Genomic DNA, 20,430 nt, shown 5'->3' on the forward strand with positions numbered 1-20,430 from the left:
TAAAGAAGAAGCTTGGTATTTCTAAGGTGCATTAAAGTATAAACAGAAAGAGTTCACTAAACAAATAAAGCGTAAAACGACAGATATTAAATGCTAATGCATAAGCTCAGCACGTCAGAAACAGAAATAAAAGCGTATTGATGAGCTCCCTTGGTAATTTAGGCGTTCGTGTCATTCGTGATTGTGTCTGATGCAAAAGGAGTCACGGTGCGAGCGTAGGTTCTACCAGCTTCATCACATTTGACATGTTGAATTGCATTTTTACGTGACACCGCTCATTGTTCGCTATGTCACAGCTGTTCCTTATGATGTCATAAGATGATGATGATGATGCGACAAAATTATCTACCAGGAGTGGGGTTCGAACCCACGCGGACATATGTCCATTGGATCTTAAGTCCAACGCCTTAACCACTCGGCCATCCTGGTACACACAGCGTAGACCCCCACATTTCCTCTTCAAAACCTCGCCGAGCCGCTGATCCATCCGAAATAAAAAGTTCTCCATAGATTTACCGTTACACGCTGCACTGAAATATTAATGCGAGTCATCAAAAATACCACACGAATAGACCGGATGTTAGCAGTGCGCTAACGGCTAGCTTCTGCAGTTGTGAACTGCCGCTTGCAGCCAATTTGCTAATACGTCCGAACTAATGAAACAAACTGCAACCATGTCATAGACTATGTTAGTTATATAGTGTGCCCGACTTTAAAATACTAATAGCACTTTGGATGCTGCCGAGTTGCTCTTGCTAAATGTGTTGCTGCAACAGAAAGTGAGCTGGTTAGTCGCTGCAACAAGCGGCAGCTAGTGGCGTTAGCCTGTGCTAACCAATAACACATAACAGAGTTGAAGAGCTAGCTAACTTACACGCTGTCAGCTACATTCACTGTTAAGGCACACACGTAATGAGCAAGCAGGCTGCAAAGCGAAGCAAATAGCAAAGACCAAACCACTCCGAAGTCGATAAGTCGCCAAATAAAGACGGTAGAAACTTTGGGGACTTGAACCGCAGTTGCCGGCTGAACTCCTGAACCTGAACCTGTCAGAGTCGCTCATTCACACAGGATACGAGCTGCCATCGATTCAGTGCAGACACTTCCTGAATACGCACATTTACACATTTACACGGCAGTTCCTGAGAAACACCACTCTAAATTTATATTTAGCCGTTTCCAATGACCTTTTATGGCATATTTGCCTACAAGCATTTTATCATAGATCTTGCATCCTTGAACTTAGCTGCATGACTTACTGACAAGACATATTACACTTCATTCAATGGTTCTGGTCCACATGACCCCTGACCTCTTGGGCCCCTGCGCCTGTGCTGTAATTCACCCATGTATGATGTAAAACTAAATATTTATTTAATATTTAATATATAACACCTTTATGACTTTACTCAAATGTAGTTAATCCATAACAATACAACATAATGTATGAGTTAATTAAATGATGGTGTTTTAGTAATAACACTACATTTGCAAAAAGTAACTAGTAACTAAAGCTGTTAAATAAATGTATTAAAACGTGCAATGTTTCACTGAGATTATTTATTGGCAATGAAATTGCAGAATCAGAAAGAAACACTGGTTTGTCTAATAAGTTGAAGTGTGCTATGAACATAACACACTTCAGCTTTTCAGAGCTCTTTGGAAACTGATGTCAGACTGTGTAGATGTCTGTTGAATATTATCAGAGTGGGGCATGTTCTTGGCACTCTCCATGTTGCCCAGTGACTGGGTGTTTCTCAGCTGATGCTGTAAGCAACTAACTAGACTGGAGAGCTTGAGGGTAGTTGTCGGTTATGTGCTTCTAAGAGTTCCACCCTGTGTTGGGCAATGCTGGTCGTCATAATGCCCTTGCTGCCCATTTCCTCTGCCTCCTTGTGCAGCAGCTCTTTCTTTTCCTTCCAAAGCTTCTCATTTGTCCCCATCAATGCGTTATCCTTCTGTGAGCAGACTGAGGCCAGCTTTGCTTCTCTTTGCTTGTTGTCCTGAAATCTCACAGACATCTGGGTTTGACCTGTCTGTACCACTTGATCATGCATGATTAGAAGTTTGTTCACGCTGGGGAACTCAGATGCAAAAGGATTAATAACTAACAGTTTTGTAAGTGGTTAGCAGAAAACTAATGAAATATCAGTCTGTGAAAATCAGTTTTTGGACATAAAGTCTGGAGAAATTCAGGTTTTGACATCTATTATCAAAGCACGTTTTTTAAAAAGCATTGTCTTAACTTGAAAATAAGCTAAATTACTGCAGCAATGTGCTACCACCTACAAGTGAAGTCAATAGCACTGATTATAGCATTATTTAGTCATTTCCAATTAACTGGTAGACACATTTGTCAAAAATGTTCTGTTTACAAAATAAAGAATCATTACTGAAGCTTGTATTCAGCACATATACTGTATATGTTTAAATATTCTAATTAGGCAGTGCCATAATAGCTCTGTCTTCTTCTGAGTCACCTTTTGGTGTTTTCCATTGTGTAAAAGTTGTGATTAGATAATGGGTACATAAAATAACATACTACACTATATAAACCAAAACTTGTGAAATGTTTTCATGTCTGAATTTGTATATGAGTACATTATGACCACTCATGTGATCATAGTGTTGCTGTAAAGTGTCCAACCAAGAATTTAATGTATTTGATATGTACTTTGTATAATAAAAATAATCAAATATTACAGAAGGTATGAGACTGCTGCAAATGCTCAAATAATTACTTTATGTAATGTAGTTAATGTAGGGTAATGTCGATTATAATGTGTCACCCTTTATCTTATCTTATCTTACAATGAGCCTCTTGCCACACAGGTGGGCTTAACAGTCCCATATCTCTCCTGTATACACACACATAAGCTGAAAAAGTGTGTGTGTGTGTGTGTGTGTGTGTATATATATATATATATATATATATATATATATATATATATTTTTTTTTTGTTAGTCATGTGCCCGATTATATGTATGTTTTCACATATTTAGCTCACGGTAGGTGATATCACCTAACCTGGGACATTTGTATTGTCCTTATGTTAAAGTCTAGAATTCCGCAGTGTTTTTGTTGACAGTGTTTACTCTATATATACTCTGTAAGGTTTTAAACCTTATACTGTAAAGTGCCTTGAGATGACTTCTGTTGTGATTTGGCGCTATACAAATAAAAATTGAATTGAAATTTATTACTCTATCACAGAGTGATACATAGCAGTTTGTTTTTAATCAAACTACAAAATGAGGATTGTAGGACCATGCAATAGGCTGTACCAGGAATAATCTATACACAATGTAGGAATAGAAAGTAGCCCGTTTGTTCTAAGCATTTTTAAATTTGACTAAATTACAGTTGCTCTTTCACTAAGAAACTAAGATTTATTTAAGATTTATTATGTAAGTAACTCTTTAAAACACGAAACGAATTGTTTCAATTAACATCATGACACATTGTGCCACGCACAAAATTATTTCACTATAAATCAAAGATAATAAAGATAGTAACTCCAAAAACATTGAACAATTTCGATCTTCACAGATCAGTTGAAGAAATGCAGTTTCCAAAAATTTAAAATATACATAACATAAAATGTTTATTTCAATTTTTAATTATTTTATAAACTTGCATGAAGTCAAAGTAGGTCCTAAATTGTTTTATTAAAATTCCAGCAGGGCAGACAGGGGCAAAATTGTCGACAAGGATTTTTCCTCTTGTACTTAAGGGCTTTCTTGATGTGAACATTGATTTTTTCAACATATTCCTCAGTGCCACAAACGTTAGCTTCGATGTTATTGATCATGGATCCCTGCTCCTCCACCAGCACGGCCATGTGCAGAAAGAGTTCATGGACCTCCTTCAGCCTGGCTTCCAGCTCCACCAGTTCCTTGTGTCTGCCTTTGATCTCATCCAACGCCCAGCGGTGTGAGTGTGCACCTTGTGTCTGCAGGCTCTGGGTCAGCTCAGTCCATCCCTCACCACCTTTGTCCACCAGCACATCTAGCTGCTCATCAGTGATTTCACTCCCCATAATAGAGGCCTGCCTCTGGATCCTCTTCCGACATGAAGTCCTCTGCATCTCCTCAGCTTTACAATATTCAGTCATGATAGTATTGAAGGTTGAAGACAGTGTGTCATACTGAACTCGGGCAATGCGACTACTAGCAGAGCTGAGACCTTCTTTCTCCTCCAGCTGCCTGCTCTCTTTACCCAGGGCCTGCAAGCGGGCATACAAAGCCTCTCCACGTTGCAGGATCTTCCTGGCGATGGAGTCTGAGCGCTTTTTGAGGAGGGTGAGGCGCCGCACAGAGGTTCCAAAGCGTTCGTTGTGTTTCTTCAGATGCTCAACCTCAAAGTGGAGCATGGAGATATCCTTTCGAATGGAGTGGGCCTCCTTTAGGATCTTTTCAATAGCCGAGGAGTTCTCAAACACCACTGCCTGTTGAGACAGGGTCATTTTGTCTACCTCATACTCAGATCCATAAAAGTCTGGCTCAGAGTCCTGCTCCTCACTAATGGCCTGAAGCCTCTCCAGCATGTCCCGCATTCTGCCTGAGAGACCAGTAAAACAACATGTTAGTTATTAATCATCACTGTTTGTTGCTAAGAAGAGTTTAATGCACTGTAGCTCAACTTTTTAAAATAAAACCTTCATTATATTTTATGCTCCTTGGTCAGAATTTTATTTATTTAAAGGGTCTATTAGAGAATCTAAAATCAGAGGGTGTCATACGTTACACATTGAGGTCAAATTGTGGTTCTGGGCTATATACATAAAACTCTAAAAGCTCTGAACAGACAGGGAACAAGGAAATTTGACATCAAGGATAATATAACTGGGTTTAAATGAACACCCTACCAACTAACTATATGTACAAGTTAGCATTATATGACCATTTCAACTGACACAGCGACTGGTCGGTTTATCTGCAGTTTATCTGCAGGTTCTTTCTGAGATTAACAGTAGTCACACATTGTGGTTAGGAATGTTGTTGTTTAAACCAGGAACAAGGAAGATGCTGCCTTATTGGAAAGCAACCATATTCGCCAGAAGTGGGTTCTCAACAGCATAAAGTTTTGGGCTATATAGGTTTTTAAGTAGTTTCATGTTGTCAACCTCTTGCTCCACTAAACCTTATGAAGTGTGGTGCTGATATCTCTATCAGAGTCTCTGTCGCCTTCACAAAGAAAGTCAATTACCTCACACTACTGGTAGAAAAAAATAGCAATAAGACAATTTTTAAAAGCTGCTGCAATATCTGATTAAACTAGTAAGTGATTGTCATAAACTCAGCTCTATTTTTCCAAGCTGCCTGTGCAGTGCACTAATTAAGTCCTACCAATTATTCCCTTGTCTCCAGGTGCCTGTGCTGTGTATTTTCAAATAATCAATCAAATATCAACTTAATTCTCAAATTAAAGTAGCTTACCTCTTGTGAATGACTACACAACACCAGAAAGCAATTCCTTTAGTTGTTTCACACTGAGGCACTTGACGGCATCTTTTTAATCTAATGAAGGAAGTTGGCTGTCAGCTGTGTTCATTATGCCTGTAGCTGCCACACCTTCCCAGGTGGCAGATATGAGCCTTCCCACTCCACTACCACACACACACACACACACACACACACACACAATACCTCCTTGTAGGGATAAGCATTTTTTATTCATTGTTTTTCAGTTTCTGTTTAGTTCAGGGAGAATGCTATCCACTACGGAAGGCAACATTCCTGTCAAAGAATGCATTCAAGAAATGTTTTTATGAGAAATGTGGTGATAAAATCTGACAAATTAGATTAAACTAACAGTACATCGTTAGAGAAGACTAATGCAGAACAATTAGACTGCCCTTTATTAGTCGAGTAACCTGTGTGTGGATGTGTATCAAGAGTGTAACTGATGTGGGGGTTATCATGCCCAGGGCTACAAAAACTTGTCAGGGATTATTTATAATAACTGCCATAATAATTATAAAACTACAGACAGGGTGTTCATGTATGCAAAACAAATCTTATCAAATGTTAACTCTCGTGTTGATGTAGATTTTAAGTTGAAAAATAAACCCAGACTCATGCTGTATTTTAATAGGATTTATATAATATACATACACAAGAATAAAGATTTATTATACAAGGCCACAACATAGCAGTGAGAGGTAACCGATAAATGTACATCACATCACATCAATTGTGTGACTCTCGCATAATATCAAGACAGACAACGAATCCCAGTTAGAATCCTGTTAATCCTCAGTCACAGGTGCCATCAAAGGAGATGGTAAATATGGAAAAATAATAATAATATTGGAGCATTTTGAAAATGTGCAATCTATTCAACACAAAACAGTGAAGTATCAAGTCAACCCATGATGTTTGTGATCTGAATACATATTAATGAATTTAGAGAAAGAGAAAATGTATTACCTAAATCAACAGCAGCTGTATAATAGCCTTCCTTTCAGTCTTATAGCAAACTGGAAATGAGTTTTTTCCCACTACTTTAACAAATTTGTCAAATCACCCCATTCTGGAAATCATCAGGCTACAAAAGCCAATACTTCCAAATTCATACCTGCAAGTCACACCTGAATTACTTAAATATCATTTTTAAATATTTTATTTTTGTCTCTAAATCTGAAAATAAGTTGAAGTTTGAACTCTCCTATCTCTATTAATCCTTTATTTTACTTTGTGGAAAGAATGCACACCGTTCTCGAGACATTACTTGTAGCATGGGAAGCAACTGCAAAACATCCTTTTAAAGGGGTTTTTCTTATCATAACGCTTGGCCATACGGAGTTTGACAAGGGCTCCCTGTATCCCTTCATCAGTTTTCTGGACGTTGGTTTGGATTTCGTTCAGCATGGGGCCCTGCTCCTCCACCAGCAGAGCAATGTCTAGGAAAATCTCATGGATTCCCTTGATACGGGTCTCCAGGTCCACCAGCTCCTGGTGACGTTTTTCAATCTGGGACAAGGCTGATCGAGTTGTTTTTCCTTCAGCCACAATGTTGTCGTTGAAGATGTTCCACTGACCTTTCTCGATCATCTCCTCCACTTCCTCTCCCGTCACCTCACGCCCCACTATCTCCATCTGCCTCTGGATCTGGGCTTTACAGTTCTCCCGATGGCTCATCTCTGCCTCGTTATAGTCGAACATTGCATCGCGAAAGCCATTGCTGAGGCACGCGTACTGGGTTCTGGAGATTCGCGTGATGGCAGAATTTGAGCCATGTGTTTCTTCCAGCTTGTGTGCCATGCCATCCATGTCCCGCAGGTGTGCTAAGACTTTTTCAGCCCGAGCCTTTATATCAGCTCCAATAACATTAGAGTCCCTTTTAATAGTGCTCATGTTAGTGGTTCCCTGGAGGATGCGTGAGTTCTGTTCACGTAGTCTTTTAACTTCCAGACGGATGAGCTGGATCTCTTTGTGGATTTCTTGTGACTGACTAAATACCTCCTCCAGATCAGAGCTGTTGTCAAACACTACTGCCTCATGGGGCAGCTCCTCCTCTAGGTCCACATTGCTGAAGGCCTCAGAGCTAGTGGACTCTGCATATTCCTCTGGCTCCACATGGCCATTGGACATCTCATGGAGGTGACTCAATCTGTCCCTCATGGTGGAGCTGGAGAACTAATGAAGGATCCAGATGTCTAGATGATTTTGACTGTCTTGGCTATTTTCCTCTGACAGGCATCGGTGCAGATGACTCATTAGTTTGAGTTTACCTAAAAGAACAAACATGAACAATAAAGACAAAATGTAATATTAAAGTCAAAACTAACCTTCTGACTTTATACACAGAGCCTTTTCGACAGTGTTTTTCTTCTTCCTTCAGATGTAATCCACCCAGTACCAACCACTGGCCTAACAGGTTCTCCAGGGAATAGTCAAAGGAGTTGCTTCTCACCAAACTAGTTCTTTTTACTTGTGGCTTGTCTGACATCTTTAGCCGGGCAACTATTTTGACTTTTAATCTACCTCCGGTATTAAGTATGATTTGGATGCTTTGGGGGGGGGGGGGGGAATGGTGAAAAAGTTCAGAAACTTTAGACACTCTTATCTGATAAAGATCATATTTTCCTACTTGTACAAAGAAATAACAGCTTATTACACATCATTGTCCTCATTAAGTTAAAATCTACTAGACATATTGAAGTTTACTGACATGGGTTGTCAGGTTGGAAATTACTATTCTAGACTTGTAGATCAGAAACAAAAAAATATGTGTAGAATTTTCTATAGATTACCAGCAACTATTGTCTTGTGGTTGAAATATTTTAAAAGTAATGGTAAAAGGTGTATCCAGGTGTGTTCTGCATACCTTAAGTCTTAGAGTTAAAGTATCCAGAAGTCTTTTAGAAGAATGTCTTACCCTAAAATAAAGCTAATTTATCTTAATAATGACTTTTGTCTACTGTGCTGAATAGTTCCTAACTCATCACATCCTATTGCAAACGCACTGTTTATAAACTACAAATCTTTTTTTGGGTTTCATACCTGGTTTCTCTCTGATGTCCCCACAAATCAAACGTTCTTCACTGCAAGGTGGCCGCGCTGGTACTTCACCATCCTAAAGTCGGAAAAGCGGAGACAAAAGGCCACACAAGCGCAATGCAGCTATCTTTGGACTTAAAAAACAGGTCTTCAGGTGTTTGTCAGGGTGACGGGTTGCGCCACGCCATGCGACCGTATGATGTGACGATCAGGAATGAAGCCCGGTCGGTTTGGCCTCGCAGTGACGCTGCGGCGCAGGGGGCGTCAATTGGATGTGAACAGCAGGGGGTGTCCAAGCCCGGTGAGCGCCCATTTAAACGTGGATGGATTAAACATGACCGAGGGTGGATGCACACAGATGTTTTCGACGGAGACACCACTCCCACCTGTCGCAGTGGTTCATCAGAGAGTGGACTGCGGTGATGTGAATGTGCCCCAGCCACGCCCCAATCACTTTAACACGCTCCTACCTGTGCGTGTGGGTGTGAATGTGCGTGTGCGTGTGCCAGACAGAGATCCGTGTAGTTCTACACGTGGTTTTTATAATGTCCTAACTAAACCTTGTTTTACTTCAACAATTAAATTCATCTTAAAAATCGAAACTCATCTTTAAAATAAGGGAGTGGGAGTGAATGCAGTGTAATACAATAATTCTGGGAATTACACAATACAAGTTAGAATAAATAATCAGTCGATTGATTGAAAGTTTTGATGTATTTCTTTGTAGATTTTTCTATACAGCTCTGAATTTATTCAGCTACCATCATTTATTATCATCAATAAAGTTTTGTGAGCCTGTTGACCTTGTATGACTTGGATCCTGAGTCCTTTCTTCCTTCACAATTTGGCCTTTTTCTTTTTATCAGTTTAGAGGTTATCTTGGTCCTAGCAGTCTGTAAAACTTCAGTCTTCTTTGAATGGTGGACTGTGATAACTGCGCCTCTACTATGTGGAGGTTCTTGGTGAAGTCTTTGACTGTCCATAAAGATCCAGAGATAGGGTTGGTGAAGCTAATCAAGAAGAAGAGGTTCATGAATCTTTCAATTTTAAATTTGCATTTTATTTTTTAAAAAGCGATTAGTGTTGTTGTTTATGTTATTATGTTAGTGTTTAATCAAATGTTTTTATTTAAAGTTTTATCAATACAGTTGTCACACATATAGGTACAATAGTGCTTAGGTTTGGCTCAGTGAGTGCGTGAGGAGAATCCATCTTATATATTTCTGTCTTTTTTTTTTTAATATATGGTATAATAGAGCTCCTCAGCTATTTAGATTATTATCATAAGGGGTTATGACGTTTTAACCCTAATTTTAAATGATGCTGACTTTTTATAAAGTCCTACTTTACGCACATCGACCCTACACTGTCTAATGAAGCCAACATAAACGTTTTTCCTAATTTACTGTGTATTTGTTTTAAAGTATTTTTACTGTTTTTATTGTACTTGCGGGACTAATTGTGCAGAACTATTGTGCTAAATAACATTTTATTACACTAATAGTGGGTCTGAAACTACTAACGAGCTGAAACTATCGCGTTTATTTGAAACGAGAGCATCTTAAGAAATACATTCAAGTCATTTCGATTTTAAATGTAACTTAATTCACTTTAAAGTAGTAGTTTGTGGATAATGTGGCATTCGCGTTCGTGTACGTGTGGCAGCGTTAGAATATCCGACAGCCCGTGAACACCGCGCAGCTCCATCACGACCCCGTCGTCAGCTCAACTTTCTTTTTGTTCCTGTCGGAGGTTCAATCTGTGGCTCCCGGCCTCGGCACCGACAAACGGCACACAAAAAAGCCACACTAGAAACGTAAAGCAGCGGCCATGAAACTGTCTGTAATTCGCAGTGCTTGTAGCAGTCTTCGGACACATTCGGCCCGACCGGGAAGCAGAGCCGGCGGCTTGTCGCGGAGATGCCCACCGTTACCGGCTGGACCTCCCAACGGTCGGTTGCTCCTCCGGACATCGAGCTCGTCGACCGGCGGCGGAGCCGACACGAAATTAGCGGTGGACTTTGGGAAGCAGGCTCAAAAAGAAGGCAGGGTGGAGTGCGACAGCTCTGTGAGGTAAGATATGAGCATGTTATCTGTGACCACACAGTAACGTTACTGCTTTGTATTATTATTTTCTTTACCGGAGACGGTAACCGGTGGTGGGGCTCCTCTCTCCTGTTGGCTAGCAGCCACCTCTACACGTGTGCCCGGTATCACCACAGGGGCGGCAGCCAGCTGATGTAACTTTTCTCCGCAGTTGCTAAACGCACGGATCTGCTTTACATCTATAAATGGGAGATGTCGACCATAGATTGTATAAACAGTTTAGTCTATAGACCATCGTGGGAAATAAAGCACAATAACCAATAAATGAGCGATGGTTCTGGGACGTGATCTAGCTAATGTTTACATTTTGAACAGATATAGGTCAGTGTGTTAACACTATGTGATGAACATATTAGCGCCTCCCTGTGTTGTAGCGTGGGCACTGAGTTCAGCCCCACAGTTTATATTTGATTGTAATCTATTTTAATAAAACAAAACTGTTTATTTCAGTGGAAAGGAGTATTCAGTTGCTGTATTTAGTATGGTAATTTCCACCTATTAAAGGATTTCTACATGGCAAACGACAGGGTGGTTGTTTTGTCTTATTTTAATCTTAGGCTTACTATTATGTGATTTATTATTAGATTCACAAATACTGTATTGTTAATTTAAAATGTCACACCCCTAAGTTGATAAATGAACTGAATTAATTTCTAATCCCTTTATTTTCTCTTATAGGGAAGTAGTTCAGAGCACCAAGGAGGCAATGGTAGCTCTGCAGAGAAGAAACCCAGCAGTCCAACCTTTATTAGCAATTGTACAGGTACTGTAAGAAGAAAAAAAATCACATGTGTGTTGTGGCAGGTTTTCTTGAAATGTTGTTAAAACCTTAAACTTTAAAAGCCATCATGCTTGGGCAGAGCTGCATTGTGTATCAGTTAATTTTTTTTTTTCCTGAAGCCTTGGAACATTACTATATTGTCATTTTATCACAAAAGGCAGGGGAAGATGACATCTTACTGGAGGCCCATAAGGAAATGGCAGGAAAGGTAATTTTCCCTCTTCCTGAGTCTTATCTTAACTTTCTAACAAATCATCACAAGTATTCAAACGGTTTACTGTCTCATTCTGTCTGTCTGTACAGATCGATTTGAACATCATTCAGATTTGTCTCGCAAAAGATTGCACAGAGGATGAAGTAAGTGAAACCGACTCCCGTACAAGCCTAATCTCCTTTAGTGCCTTTCCATTTTTTTGGTCTCCTCCTTGTTGTTAAACAAGTCAGTGCATGATTTACACTTCCTCTGAGCAGCATGTGATCATGGTAGCGGTTGCATGTGTAATGGTAATCAGTGCCTCACCCAGACTGTTATTTCATTAAATCATTACTTACCTAAAAGCCACTGTTACATGATCAATCCTCAGTTTCCAAACTGACTTAGTTGTTCCTTAGGTTGTGTTGAATTTTTTTACTCCATGATATTCTCCAACATTATATAACTGAGAATCACCCCCTCAGCTGTGGCTTTCTTTATCCAGCTGTAAACTGACACTAGATCATTACAGAAGGAGTGGACTCCTGGGAATGGTTTAGGTATTTCAGCTGGTGGTGGTGGATGATTAACATTACAATATAAATTTACATTACATTTAGTTATTTGGCAGACGCTTTTATCCAAAGTGACTTACAAATGAGGTGCAAGTTACAACGGCAGGCAGAGTAAGTGTGAGGAGGTCTTGTCTAAGACCTACCTACTGAAGGTAGGCCACAGCTCAGATTTGAACCACGGTCTCCCGCATGGAAGGCGCAATCTTACCACTACACCTTCCAAAAATTCTGGCCTTAGGAGGACTCTGTTGCTCTACTAAACTACTGCTCTACTTTACATATCTCCCCCTCTTAAGAAAATCTCTTCTTTTTCATCTTCCTCAGAGATTTCCATCTCTTTTTTCAGTCAGCAGCACTAACCTGTTAAATTTGAAAATGTAAGTGCTGTTTCACTCCCCCACCCCGTCCTTGTTCTTAATCTGTTTATCTAGTGAAAGCAGCAGGACTTTACTTTTCATATGTGTGGTCTAAGTTCTTTTGTAAAACCAGATGTGTTTGCAACTCCGCAGCAGAATTTCTTATCTGTGTGTTTGGGTGTGTTTGTCTTTGTGTATGTATATAGATTGTTGAGGAGGTGTTGAAACTGAATGAGGACTCCAGAGTGCATGGTGTCTACCTCCACCTTCCCCCAGCTTCCCTCACCAGTAGAGTGCTCAACACACTCAAGGCTGAGAAGGACGTAGACGGGTAAAAAAACACATTGTGTTAGCTTACTTGAGTTTTGATTTGTTGCATAAAAGACGTGATACATAATACCCAACTGCCCATTCTTGACTAGATATATTTATGCAGTAGAGTACATCAACTGAATGTGTTTCTCTACCCCAAAAGAGAAAAATCAATTTAGTCATGTGGTACTTCAAATTTCTGACCTAATTTGAAAGGGCTGCACAGAATTACAAATTTAGTAAATAGAGCTTATGAGCTTTCAGATGACAAGATGATGAGGAAATAAGCATGACACTCTTTAAATCCATGACCTGAACAGAACTGTTCAATTGAGAATAAATTCCTTAAAATCTCTTTGGATGGTATGATGCTTTTGATTTATTGCAACAAACGACTTTGTGATTGTTTTAATATTTGATAAAAATCACAGGATAAATTGTAATTTGTAGTATTATGTAAATAATTCAAAAATGTGTTCCATTAAAAGTGACCATGATCCTGGAAAACTGCTAACATTGTATTTTTGTAATTTTTTTTCCTTTTAATAGGATTTCAGATGTGAACATAGGCCGTTTGGTGCGTGGAGACTTAAGCAAAGGTTTTGTGCCACCTATAGCCAGCGCTGTCCTGGATCTACTGGAGAAACATGGTGAGTTTGCTCAAAAGGAATTTGTTCCCATATTAAATAATTTGTGCATTCTGTATGCTTAGTATAATGAACAAATTCTACCTGTGTTTTGAGTTCTCATATTAATATTATAAAAATTTATGTTACTTGATACTATGCACATGGTAATAAATGACAAGAGCACTGTAACTTCTTGTGTCACTGCCAATTTTGGAATTTATCAAATAAACAAGCAAAAACGTTTTCCACTGTTTCCTTTTTCTAGTATGAATACATTGAATATGAAAAGAAAAGAAAATACCATGTGTTGAAAACATTTAACATTTTGATTTCAAAAAGATACATTTATAAATATATTATGAGCATGTTGAGCTAAGATTCTCACAGTTTATAGAACTTGTTCTCGGAATCATTTGGGGTGTGAAACTCCACCACATCAGCATTTAGAAGCACCAAAATAGCTGACTCATCAGCTCGAGTGCTAAACTAGGTATCAACTTGAGACACCCTCTGGGGTTCATAGGGCACAGGTTAAAGGTTACACATGGATGCGGGGGTCACAGTTATTCTGAGTGTATACAACGGATAGAGATTCAATAATGTGATGCAGTTTCTTAGCAAACAATGAAAATAACTAATGGTTGTATACTATATAAGCTTTGTCCAAATGGTCTAAATGTCAATACTGACTGAACACTTATATTCAATCAATAGTTTATGTCCTAATATTGAATTATAACTTTTGTACAGAGTCAAATCTGGAAGGAAAAACAGTGTTGCTGGTCGGAGAAGGACACCTGGGGTTGGTGCTGCAGTACCTGATGGAGAGAAGGGGAATGATAGCTCTGAAAAGTAACTGGAGCTCCAAAAGCCACCTACAGAAACAGGTGTGTGTGTTTGTATGTATGTATGTGTGCTCTTTTACGTTACACACCATTCTCACCTCCTGTATGCTTGAAGGTGGCTGTAAAAAGCTAGTTATACACTGTATGTGGTCAGTTTGGCCTTTCTTGTCTTGAGTGAAGAGCCTTACTGATAATGCAGTTGTCCTGTTGGTATGCTCCATAAAACCATCTGTTGTCATTCACTTGTGCTAGAGTATGTGCAGTTTTATAGGTTGACCACATGGGGTCAGTCATAACATGTGATAGGCTAGAACAGAACTTGCATTACATACCCTAAGTTGTTTTTAACATTTTTTTAAATCAGCACTTAGGAGACATAACCCACATGTGTATTATTGTATCTATCTGCTTTTTCAATTCTAATTTCTTCAAATTTTCTTCTCTTTTTATTAATTCCTAATTGATGCAGGCCGATGCTGTGGTCTTGTTAGGAGGGGAAGATATCGATGTCCCACACACGTGGTTTAGACCAGGTGCTGCTGTCATTCGCTGTGGGCCCATTCTAGTGACAGGTGATTTTATTGCGATCGTCTTATCCGTGATTCTGCAAATGTCTGAGCTGTAGTGTAAAAGAAATGCCATTTTACCTTTTGGCCTTGTTCCATTAATTATTCATTTGAACCTCCTAAATAATTTGATAGCTCACTAAAAGGCTACAAGGTTTCCAAAATGTGTATTTTATTTTATTTTATTTTTATGCTGTTTTTAAGATGACGAACATCTTACTGAGATGTCTTCAACTCCTGACTTAGGGCACCTCATAGCAGCTTACAGAACACAGGTACATCTCTTTGTTAACATCTTCATTGTCGTCTATTTGGCTTACTGTATTCTTCTGGATTGTTCTTTACCTTGTTCTCCCTGTGCCTTGTGTTTGTCTACTAGAATGTAGTGCATAGTTACAGTCGGTGGCTCCAGGAGCAGCAGTACCGACCCTGGCGTCTACGCAGCCTCAAACTACAGCCCATGACCCCTGTACCAAGGTATATACTGACACAAGGAGCCATTTTTAATTTCACTTTCAAAGATGTTCTTCTGATTTTCTGTTTTACTGTTCTTTTATTTTCGTCAACACTACTAGTAAACAACTAGGCTAATTGTGGTGTATAACTGTAAAAGACATGCCTATCAGGGCTGCACCCAGATATTAATGTGATGGATAGGCATTTGGTTTTCCATTTCAATATTTGGATATTTTTTTAAACTAACTCTTAGATATAGATAATAATTTAGCTTTATTTGGGCAATTAATATTTGGAAATACATAGGCTATATTTCATCTTGTGAGCCTCACATCCCCCTCACTCACCACAGTGATTATGGAAACACTTAAAATTATGACGAGGCAAAAGCTTAGTGCCAAATATGCCATTTGAAACTGTTCTACAGCGGTGGTACAACTAGCATGAGTGGAAATAGAGCAGTATTTGGACGCAAAACAGCAACCACTACCCTAAACACTGCACCGATGATATCCAGCCACTTAAACCCTGTTGGAGCACAATTTTTCTAGGGCTGCTACATTGTAAACAAGACCAGAAGTTCACTGTTACCAGAGAATGTGGACAAACTAATCTTCTGGATGTCTTAATTACAGCTTGTTTTGTTTGTATATCCCCACTAATCCTAGCTCCAGAGCCCAAAAAGTGGTATTTGTCCTTGTTTTTGTATTTAATGTTAAATAAAATCACTGATTGATTTGCCATGGGTTCTGTGTTTTTCAGTGACATTGAGATTTCAAGAGCTCAGAAGCCCAAATCAATGAACCAACTGGCTGAGGAGATTGGGTTGCTGCCTGAAGAGCTTGAAGCCTATGGTCGGAACAAAGCCAAAGTCCAACTCTCTTTGTTAGACCGCCTCCACACACAGCCCGATGGGAAATATGTGCTGGTTGCTGGGTGAGAAATACTGATCAACTGAGTCCTTTGTAATTTTAAAGCAATGGGTTTTCCAGGGGCTCTTTCCTTAAGGTCATTTTTTCCATCCATGTAAATTTCAACACCACCTCTGTCCGTAAGGGTTGGGGTGCACTCTCTGTTGACATATGTGAAGCCTAAAAATTGTGTCCCCACAGACTGCATATTTCAGAAAAGTAAACGCGATAATTGTTTCATACATTGAAAGGATGTAACATTTCTTTCTACATCCTTGACACTGTTCTTGTGAAGTTCTTGTTAAATCAGTCTACTGGATAAAATTTCTAACCCTGTAATAATTAATGGGTTCTAGTTAATATGTATTAATTGCTTCACAAGAAGCTAAACATGCTTTCCTTGTTACAGGATAACACCCACCCCACTGGGTGAAGGTAAAAGCACAGTGACCATCGGCCTCGTCCAGGCTCTGTCTGCCCATCTTAAGTTCAACTCCTTCGGTTGTCTCAGACAACCATCCCAGGGACCTACCTTTGGGGTTAAAGGTCAGAAATAATAACTTGCATTAACAGTCTTACATAAAAGTCTCTTTGCTTGTCTTGTTTTGAAAATAATTTCCATAAATTGTTTCATAATTCTCAAACTCTGTAAATAACAACTTGAGTTACTGTCTAAGGAGCTGTATTTTTATGTTAGAAAATGAGTCCATATTTTTTAAATAGTAAATGTTGTTTTCAAACGAATCTCTTAATTTGTTTCTCTATCTATTGAATACTTTTAAATGAGATTTGGACAAGGTCAGAGACCGGTGCAAAAAGTAGCAGTTAGGAATGTATCACGTAACTATGTGATAAACTATCTTTGTCAGCATGAAGCCAAGATTTCACACCCTGCTACATTTTGTGCTGGGGTGGAGTAGTTCACTCTAAGTCCACCACTCAGCATTCCTCCTTTGAGTGTCCCTGTCCTGTTATCTGCCTCTGACTGTGCTGTGCTCATCTTTTTACCTAGGGGGAGCTGCAGGAGGGGGATATGCTCAGGTCATCCCTATGGAGGAGGTAAGACATACAGACAGACTCACAGGACCCCCTAACCTAACTAGTGCTTGCTTCAAAGAGAAAAGAGACTTCCACAAGACTGGACAAAAACACATTTAACTGTGTAAAGGAGCTTTCTGTGAAGACAAACAGTGGAGAGAGGGAATTTCAATAGAGAATACTGTGTATTCTATTACTATGACAAGAGGACTTTGTTTGAAGCCATGTTTATCATGTGAGACCAAACATTGTTAGAATTTTTTGCTGTGTCCAATCTCTTCACCTTTTGCCTTTCAGTTCAACCTCCACCTGACAGGTGACATTCATGCTATCACAGCAGCCAATAACCTGGTGGCAGCAGCCATTGATGCTAGGATGCTCCATGAGGCCACGCAATCAGACAAGGTAACAGTGTGATGATGTCACACACTAATTACTTACAACGCACTTTGAAACATTTATTTACCTAAATTACGTACGTTTTGGAATTAAAATTTGCAGTAATGCTTTAATGTGACTATTCTAGGTATTAATTGGATGACTGTATATAGATGTAGAATATAAATAGGATTTGTACCCACAGTGCCTCTCTACTTGATGTCCCTGAAATGTGTATTTGGTGTGATGCATTCTGTATAAGAACTTAATTTTCTCTCCAAAATACAGTAAAATGTTGTTCAAATGCATGCAGTCCTTAAGCATAATCATTTTCTGTTATACCACCAAGGCTCTGTTCAATAGACTGGTTCCCACGGTGAATGGAGTCAGAAGATTTTCACCCATTCAGATCTCCAGGCTACGTGTAAGTCTAAACACTACAGTGCCAGAATCACCCTAACTCTGTGTAACCCATAGGATTGTTGTTTTAAGCTCTTAGTAAAAAAGCACTGTGTTCACTAGAGGGCCTCGCGAGCCTGCCTTAACATTTTTACTCTTGGCTTTCATATCCTCTCCGCCAAATAGTTGTTTATGTCTCATAATATGTGTATGTTTTAAATAGATTAATGTTTTGGTTTTTAATGTAGTGTTGATGAAGAATGCCTACTGTTAGGTCTTAACAGATAAAATATAAATGGAATATGTTAAGGAGATGGGAGGGAGTTTGGACATGAGTCGCCCCAATGTTTGTCCTGTATAAAGTACTTTGGGATGAGAAGTTAAAAAGACTATTAAATATTTAAGGGATGGTCTTAATGGATAGAGTAATAGATATAGAGAGCACTCTCTGTGAACCTTTTGAACCTGATAGTAAGTTGATCACCTCATTGTAATTTATTTAGAATTTATTTTACATGCTTGGATGATACTTGGCGCCTGGCTGTCACCGACATAGCAAGACCACTAATGGGAATGATCATACTATTATAAATTATGAAACAAAGTTCTGCAGATAGTATTTGTGCCTCTAAAATCACTCATGAAAGAGTATCTGATCTTCTTTCTCTCTTCAATCAGCGTCTTGGCATCAATAAAACAGACCCTGCAACTCTAACACCACAAGAAGTCACTAGCTTCGTCCGTCTTGACCTTGACCCTTCCAAGATCACCTGGCAAAGAGGTATCTAGTACTGTAGGAATTCACACTCGGGTCACCTGGCTAATAGTGAAGGGAAACACAACTGAACATACTGTATATGGACCACTGTCAACTATTCACCATTTGTTTAATTTCTTTGGCATAAAACAATGATACCAGTTAAAACAATTAAAACTTCATGCATGTTCAAAATACATATTAAGAATCATGTATTGCGTTTTTTTAAGTTTTTTACATTTATACTGGGGGATTGCAGTGGCAGTAATATTGAGTTACCATGCAGTGTGTCATATTGCAATATATAGTCATGACGTTATGAAGCAGTATGCAAACAACATTTCAGTATGGCAAAGAAAATATCACTGGGTAAGATAAGTGATGGACATATTCCCATTAAGAATATATTGGCCCCCACAAGCACAGAGTCAATGCCATGACTGTCATACAAATCTCATATATGTTTAGATAAACATCCGATGGCCAATTAAGTCGACCTCTTATTGTGCCATGCCTGAGGAATGTCACAGGCAGTCTAGAAGTGAAATGTATTTTAATTCTCATCTAAGAAAGTTGGGAGTGACGGCTCCTTCTGATGCTTTGTTCACATTGAATTAACACATCTTACGTAGAAGTGTTGCACTCATCCGTCAGGGGATGATAAAGATGGGCATGGTATGAGGGAGAATAGCTGTGGATTCAACTTGTCAGTGAGAACAACCATTTGGGTGCCGTTATGATAGATGGGGTATTTACTCCAGAGGGCACTAATAACAGACAAACGCTGGAGATTTAAAACAGATTTACCACCCAGTGTTATGCATATGTGAGTTCACTGTGTGTGAACAAACCATTTTCACTCTTTACATTAAACAAACATCAAGATAATGTTTCATATGTTGTGTTTTTTTCGGCTGATTGTAACAATAGCATAGCCACAGAGTAATCTAGCTTTCCACATCATAGCATAAGAGAAAAGCCAAGTGCTGAGTGCAGAAAGTAAAGAATCCCTCGTAGCATTGCATAGGCGCTTTCAGTGTGTCGACACCTATTCGCAATGAAAAACAAGAATCCCTATTCCCTAGAGTTAATTTTATTTATGTGTCTGAGATATTAGAGTAGAGTGATGCCAAAGCCATATTTTTCAAGTAGATATTATGAGATTATGTGGAAAAAATAAACTGTCTTTTTGTTTTTCAGTTGTTGATACCAACGACCGTTTCTTGAGGAAGATCACAGTTGGACAGGCAAGCACTGAAAAAGGACAGATCAGAGAGGTATGCAACATTCATGCTTCCTTCTCTAAATTAATGGTGTTCTTTTAAATATTTTCCCCCTCCGCTTAGTTTTGCGTAGTTTAATGATTTAGGTAATCATACAGTGTAACTAGGAGTGTCTAAAATGTTTCTCATGCGCACAGACGCTCCCCTTCGTTTCCCTCTCTCCTCACCATGATAAAGCCCAGATGTATTCCAGTATTATGTCTGTAGTAATAACTAAGTGAAATCCTGTAAATAAACACTTCACCTCAATGAGAAGCAAGCAGGCCTAAGTGAAAGCAAATGTTTAAATGTGGAGAAAAATGACCCACCTACCTACACACACACACACACACACACACACA

The 20,430-nt window shown here is 39.1% G+C and overlaps 3 protein-coding genes and 1 non-coding gene across 5 annotated transcripts in view; 1 reads left to right on the plus strand and 3 right to left on the minus strand.

Annotated features, from left to right (window-relative positions):
* Positions 1–346: 346 nt before the first annotated feature.
* trnal-uaa lies at positions 347–429 on the minus strand. Its single transcript has one exon. It is a non-coding gene; the product is annotated as a tRNA-Leu (tRNA).
* Positions 430–3,147: 2,718 nt separating this feature from the next.
* On the minus strand, positions 3,148–5,544 carry LOC113149030 (syntaxin-11-like). Its single transcript, XM_026340850.1, has 2 exons — positions 5,440–5,544; positions 3,148–4,561 (listed from the first exon to the last, which is right to left on the minus strand). The coding sequence occupies exon 2, from the start codon at positions 4,554–4,556 to the stop codon at positions 3,657–3,659; it is 900 nt and encodes a 299-aa protein (XP_026196635.1). The 5' UTR covers positions 4,557–4,561; positions 5,440–5,544; the 3' UTR covers positions 3,148–3,656.
* A 540-nt stretch (positions 5,545–6,084) lies between these two features.
* stx11b.1 (syntaxin 11b, tandem duplicate 1) lies at positions 6,085–8,756 on the minus strand. The gene is made up of 2 exons (XM_026340708.1): positions 8,509–8,756; positions 6,085–7,736 (listed from the first exon to the last, which is right to left on the minus strand). Exon 2 carries the CDS (start codon positions 7,624–7,626, stop codon positions 6,730–6,732), a length of 897 nt encoding a protein of 298 aa, XP_026196493.1. The 5' UTR covers positions 7,627–7,736; positions 8,509–8,756; the 3' UTR covers positions 6,085–6,729.
* A 1,401-nt stretch (positions 8,757–10,157) lies between these two features.
* The window catches only part of mthfd1l (methylenetetrahydrofolate dehydrogenase (NADP+ dependent) 1 like), a 28,779-nt gene continuing 18,506 nt past the window's right edge, over positions 10,158–20,430 (plus strand). The window contains exons 1-17 of one of the 2 annotated variants that reach the window (XM_026341932.1): positions 10,158–10,577; positions 11,289–11,373; positions 11,549–11,599; positions 11,695–11,748; positions 12,722–12,846; positions 13,377–13,477; positions 14,207–14,343; positions 14,762–14,873; positions 15,072–15,142; positions 15,247–15,344; positions 16,086–16,259; positions 16,644–16,780; positions 17,247–17,293; positions 17,570–17,677; positions 18,000–18,074; positions 18,728–18,830; positions 20,007–20,083. In XM_026341932.1, the coding sequence (XP_026197717.1) occupies positions 10,336–10,577; positions 11,289–11,373; positions 11,549–11,599; positions 11,695–11,748; positions 12,722–12,846; positions 13,377–13,477; positions 14,207–14,343; positions 14,762–14,873; positions 15,072–15,142; positions 15,247–15,344; positions 16,086–16,259; positions 16,644–16,780; positions 17,247–17,293; positions 17,570–17,677; positions 18,000–18,074; positions 18,728–18,830; positions 20,007–20,083 (1,797 nt within the window). In that variant the 5' untranslated portion in view covers positions 10,158–10,335. The remainder of the gene's footprint in view (positions 10,578–11,288; positions 11,374–11,548; positions 11,600–11,694; positions 11,749–12,721; positions 12,847–13,376; positions 13,478–14,206; positions 14,344–14,761; positions 14,874–15,071; positions 15,143–15,246; positions 15,345–16,085; positions 16,260–16,643; positions 16,781–17,246; positions 17,294–17,569; positions 17,678–17,999; positions 18,075–18,727; positions 18,831–20,006; positions 20,084–20,430) is intronic. The other variant, XM_026341934.1, reaches the window with a different exon arrangement.

The sequence above is a fragment of the Anabas testudineus genome, chromosome 24 (genome assembly GCF_900324465.2).
Source record: "Anabas testudineus chromosome 24, fAnaTes1.2, whole genome shotgun sequence".
In the NCBI taxonomy this organism is placed as follows: domain Eukaryota; kingdom Metazoa; phylum Chordata; class Actinopteri; order Anabantiformes; family Anabantidae; genus Anabas; species Anabas testudineus.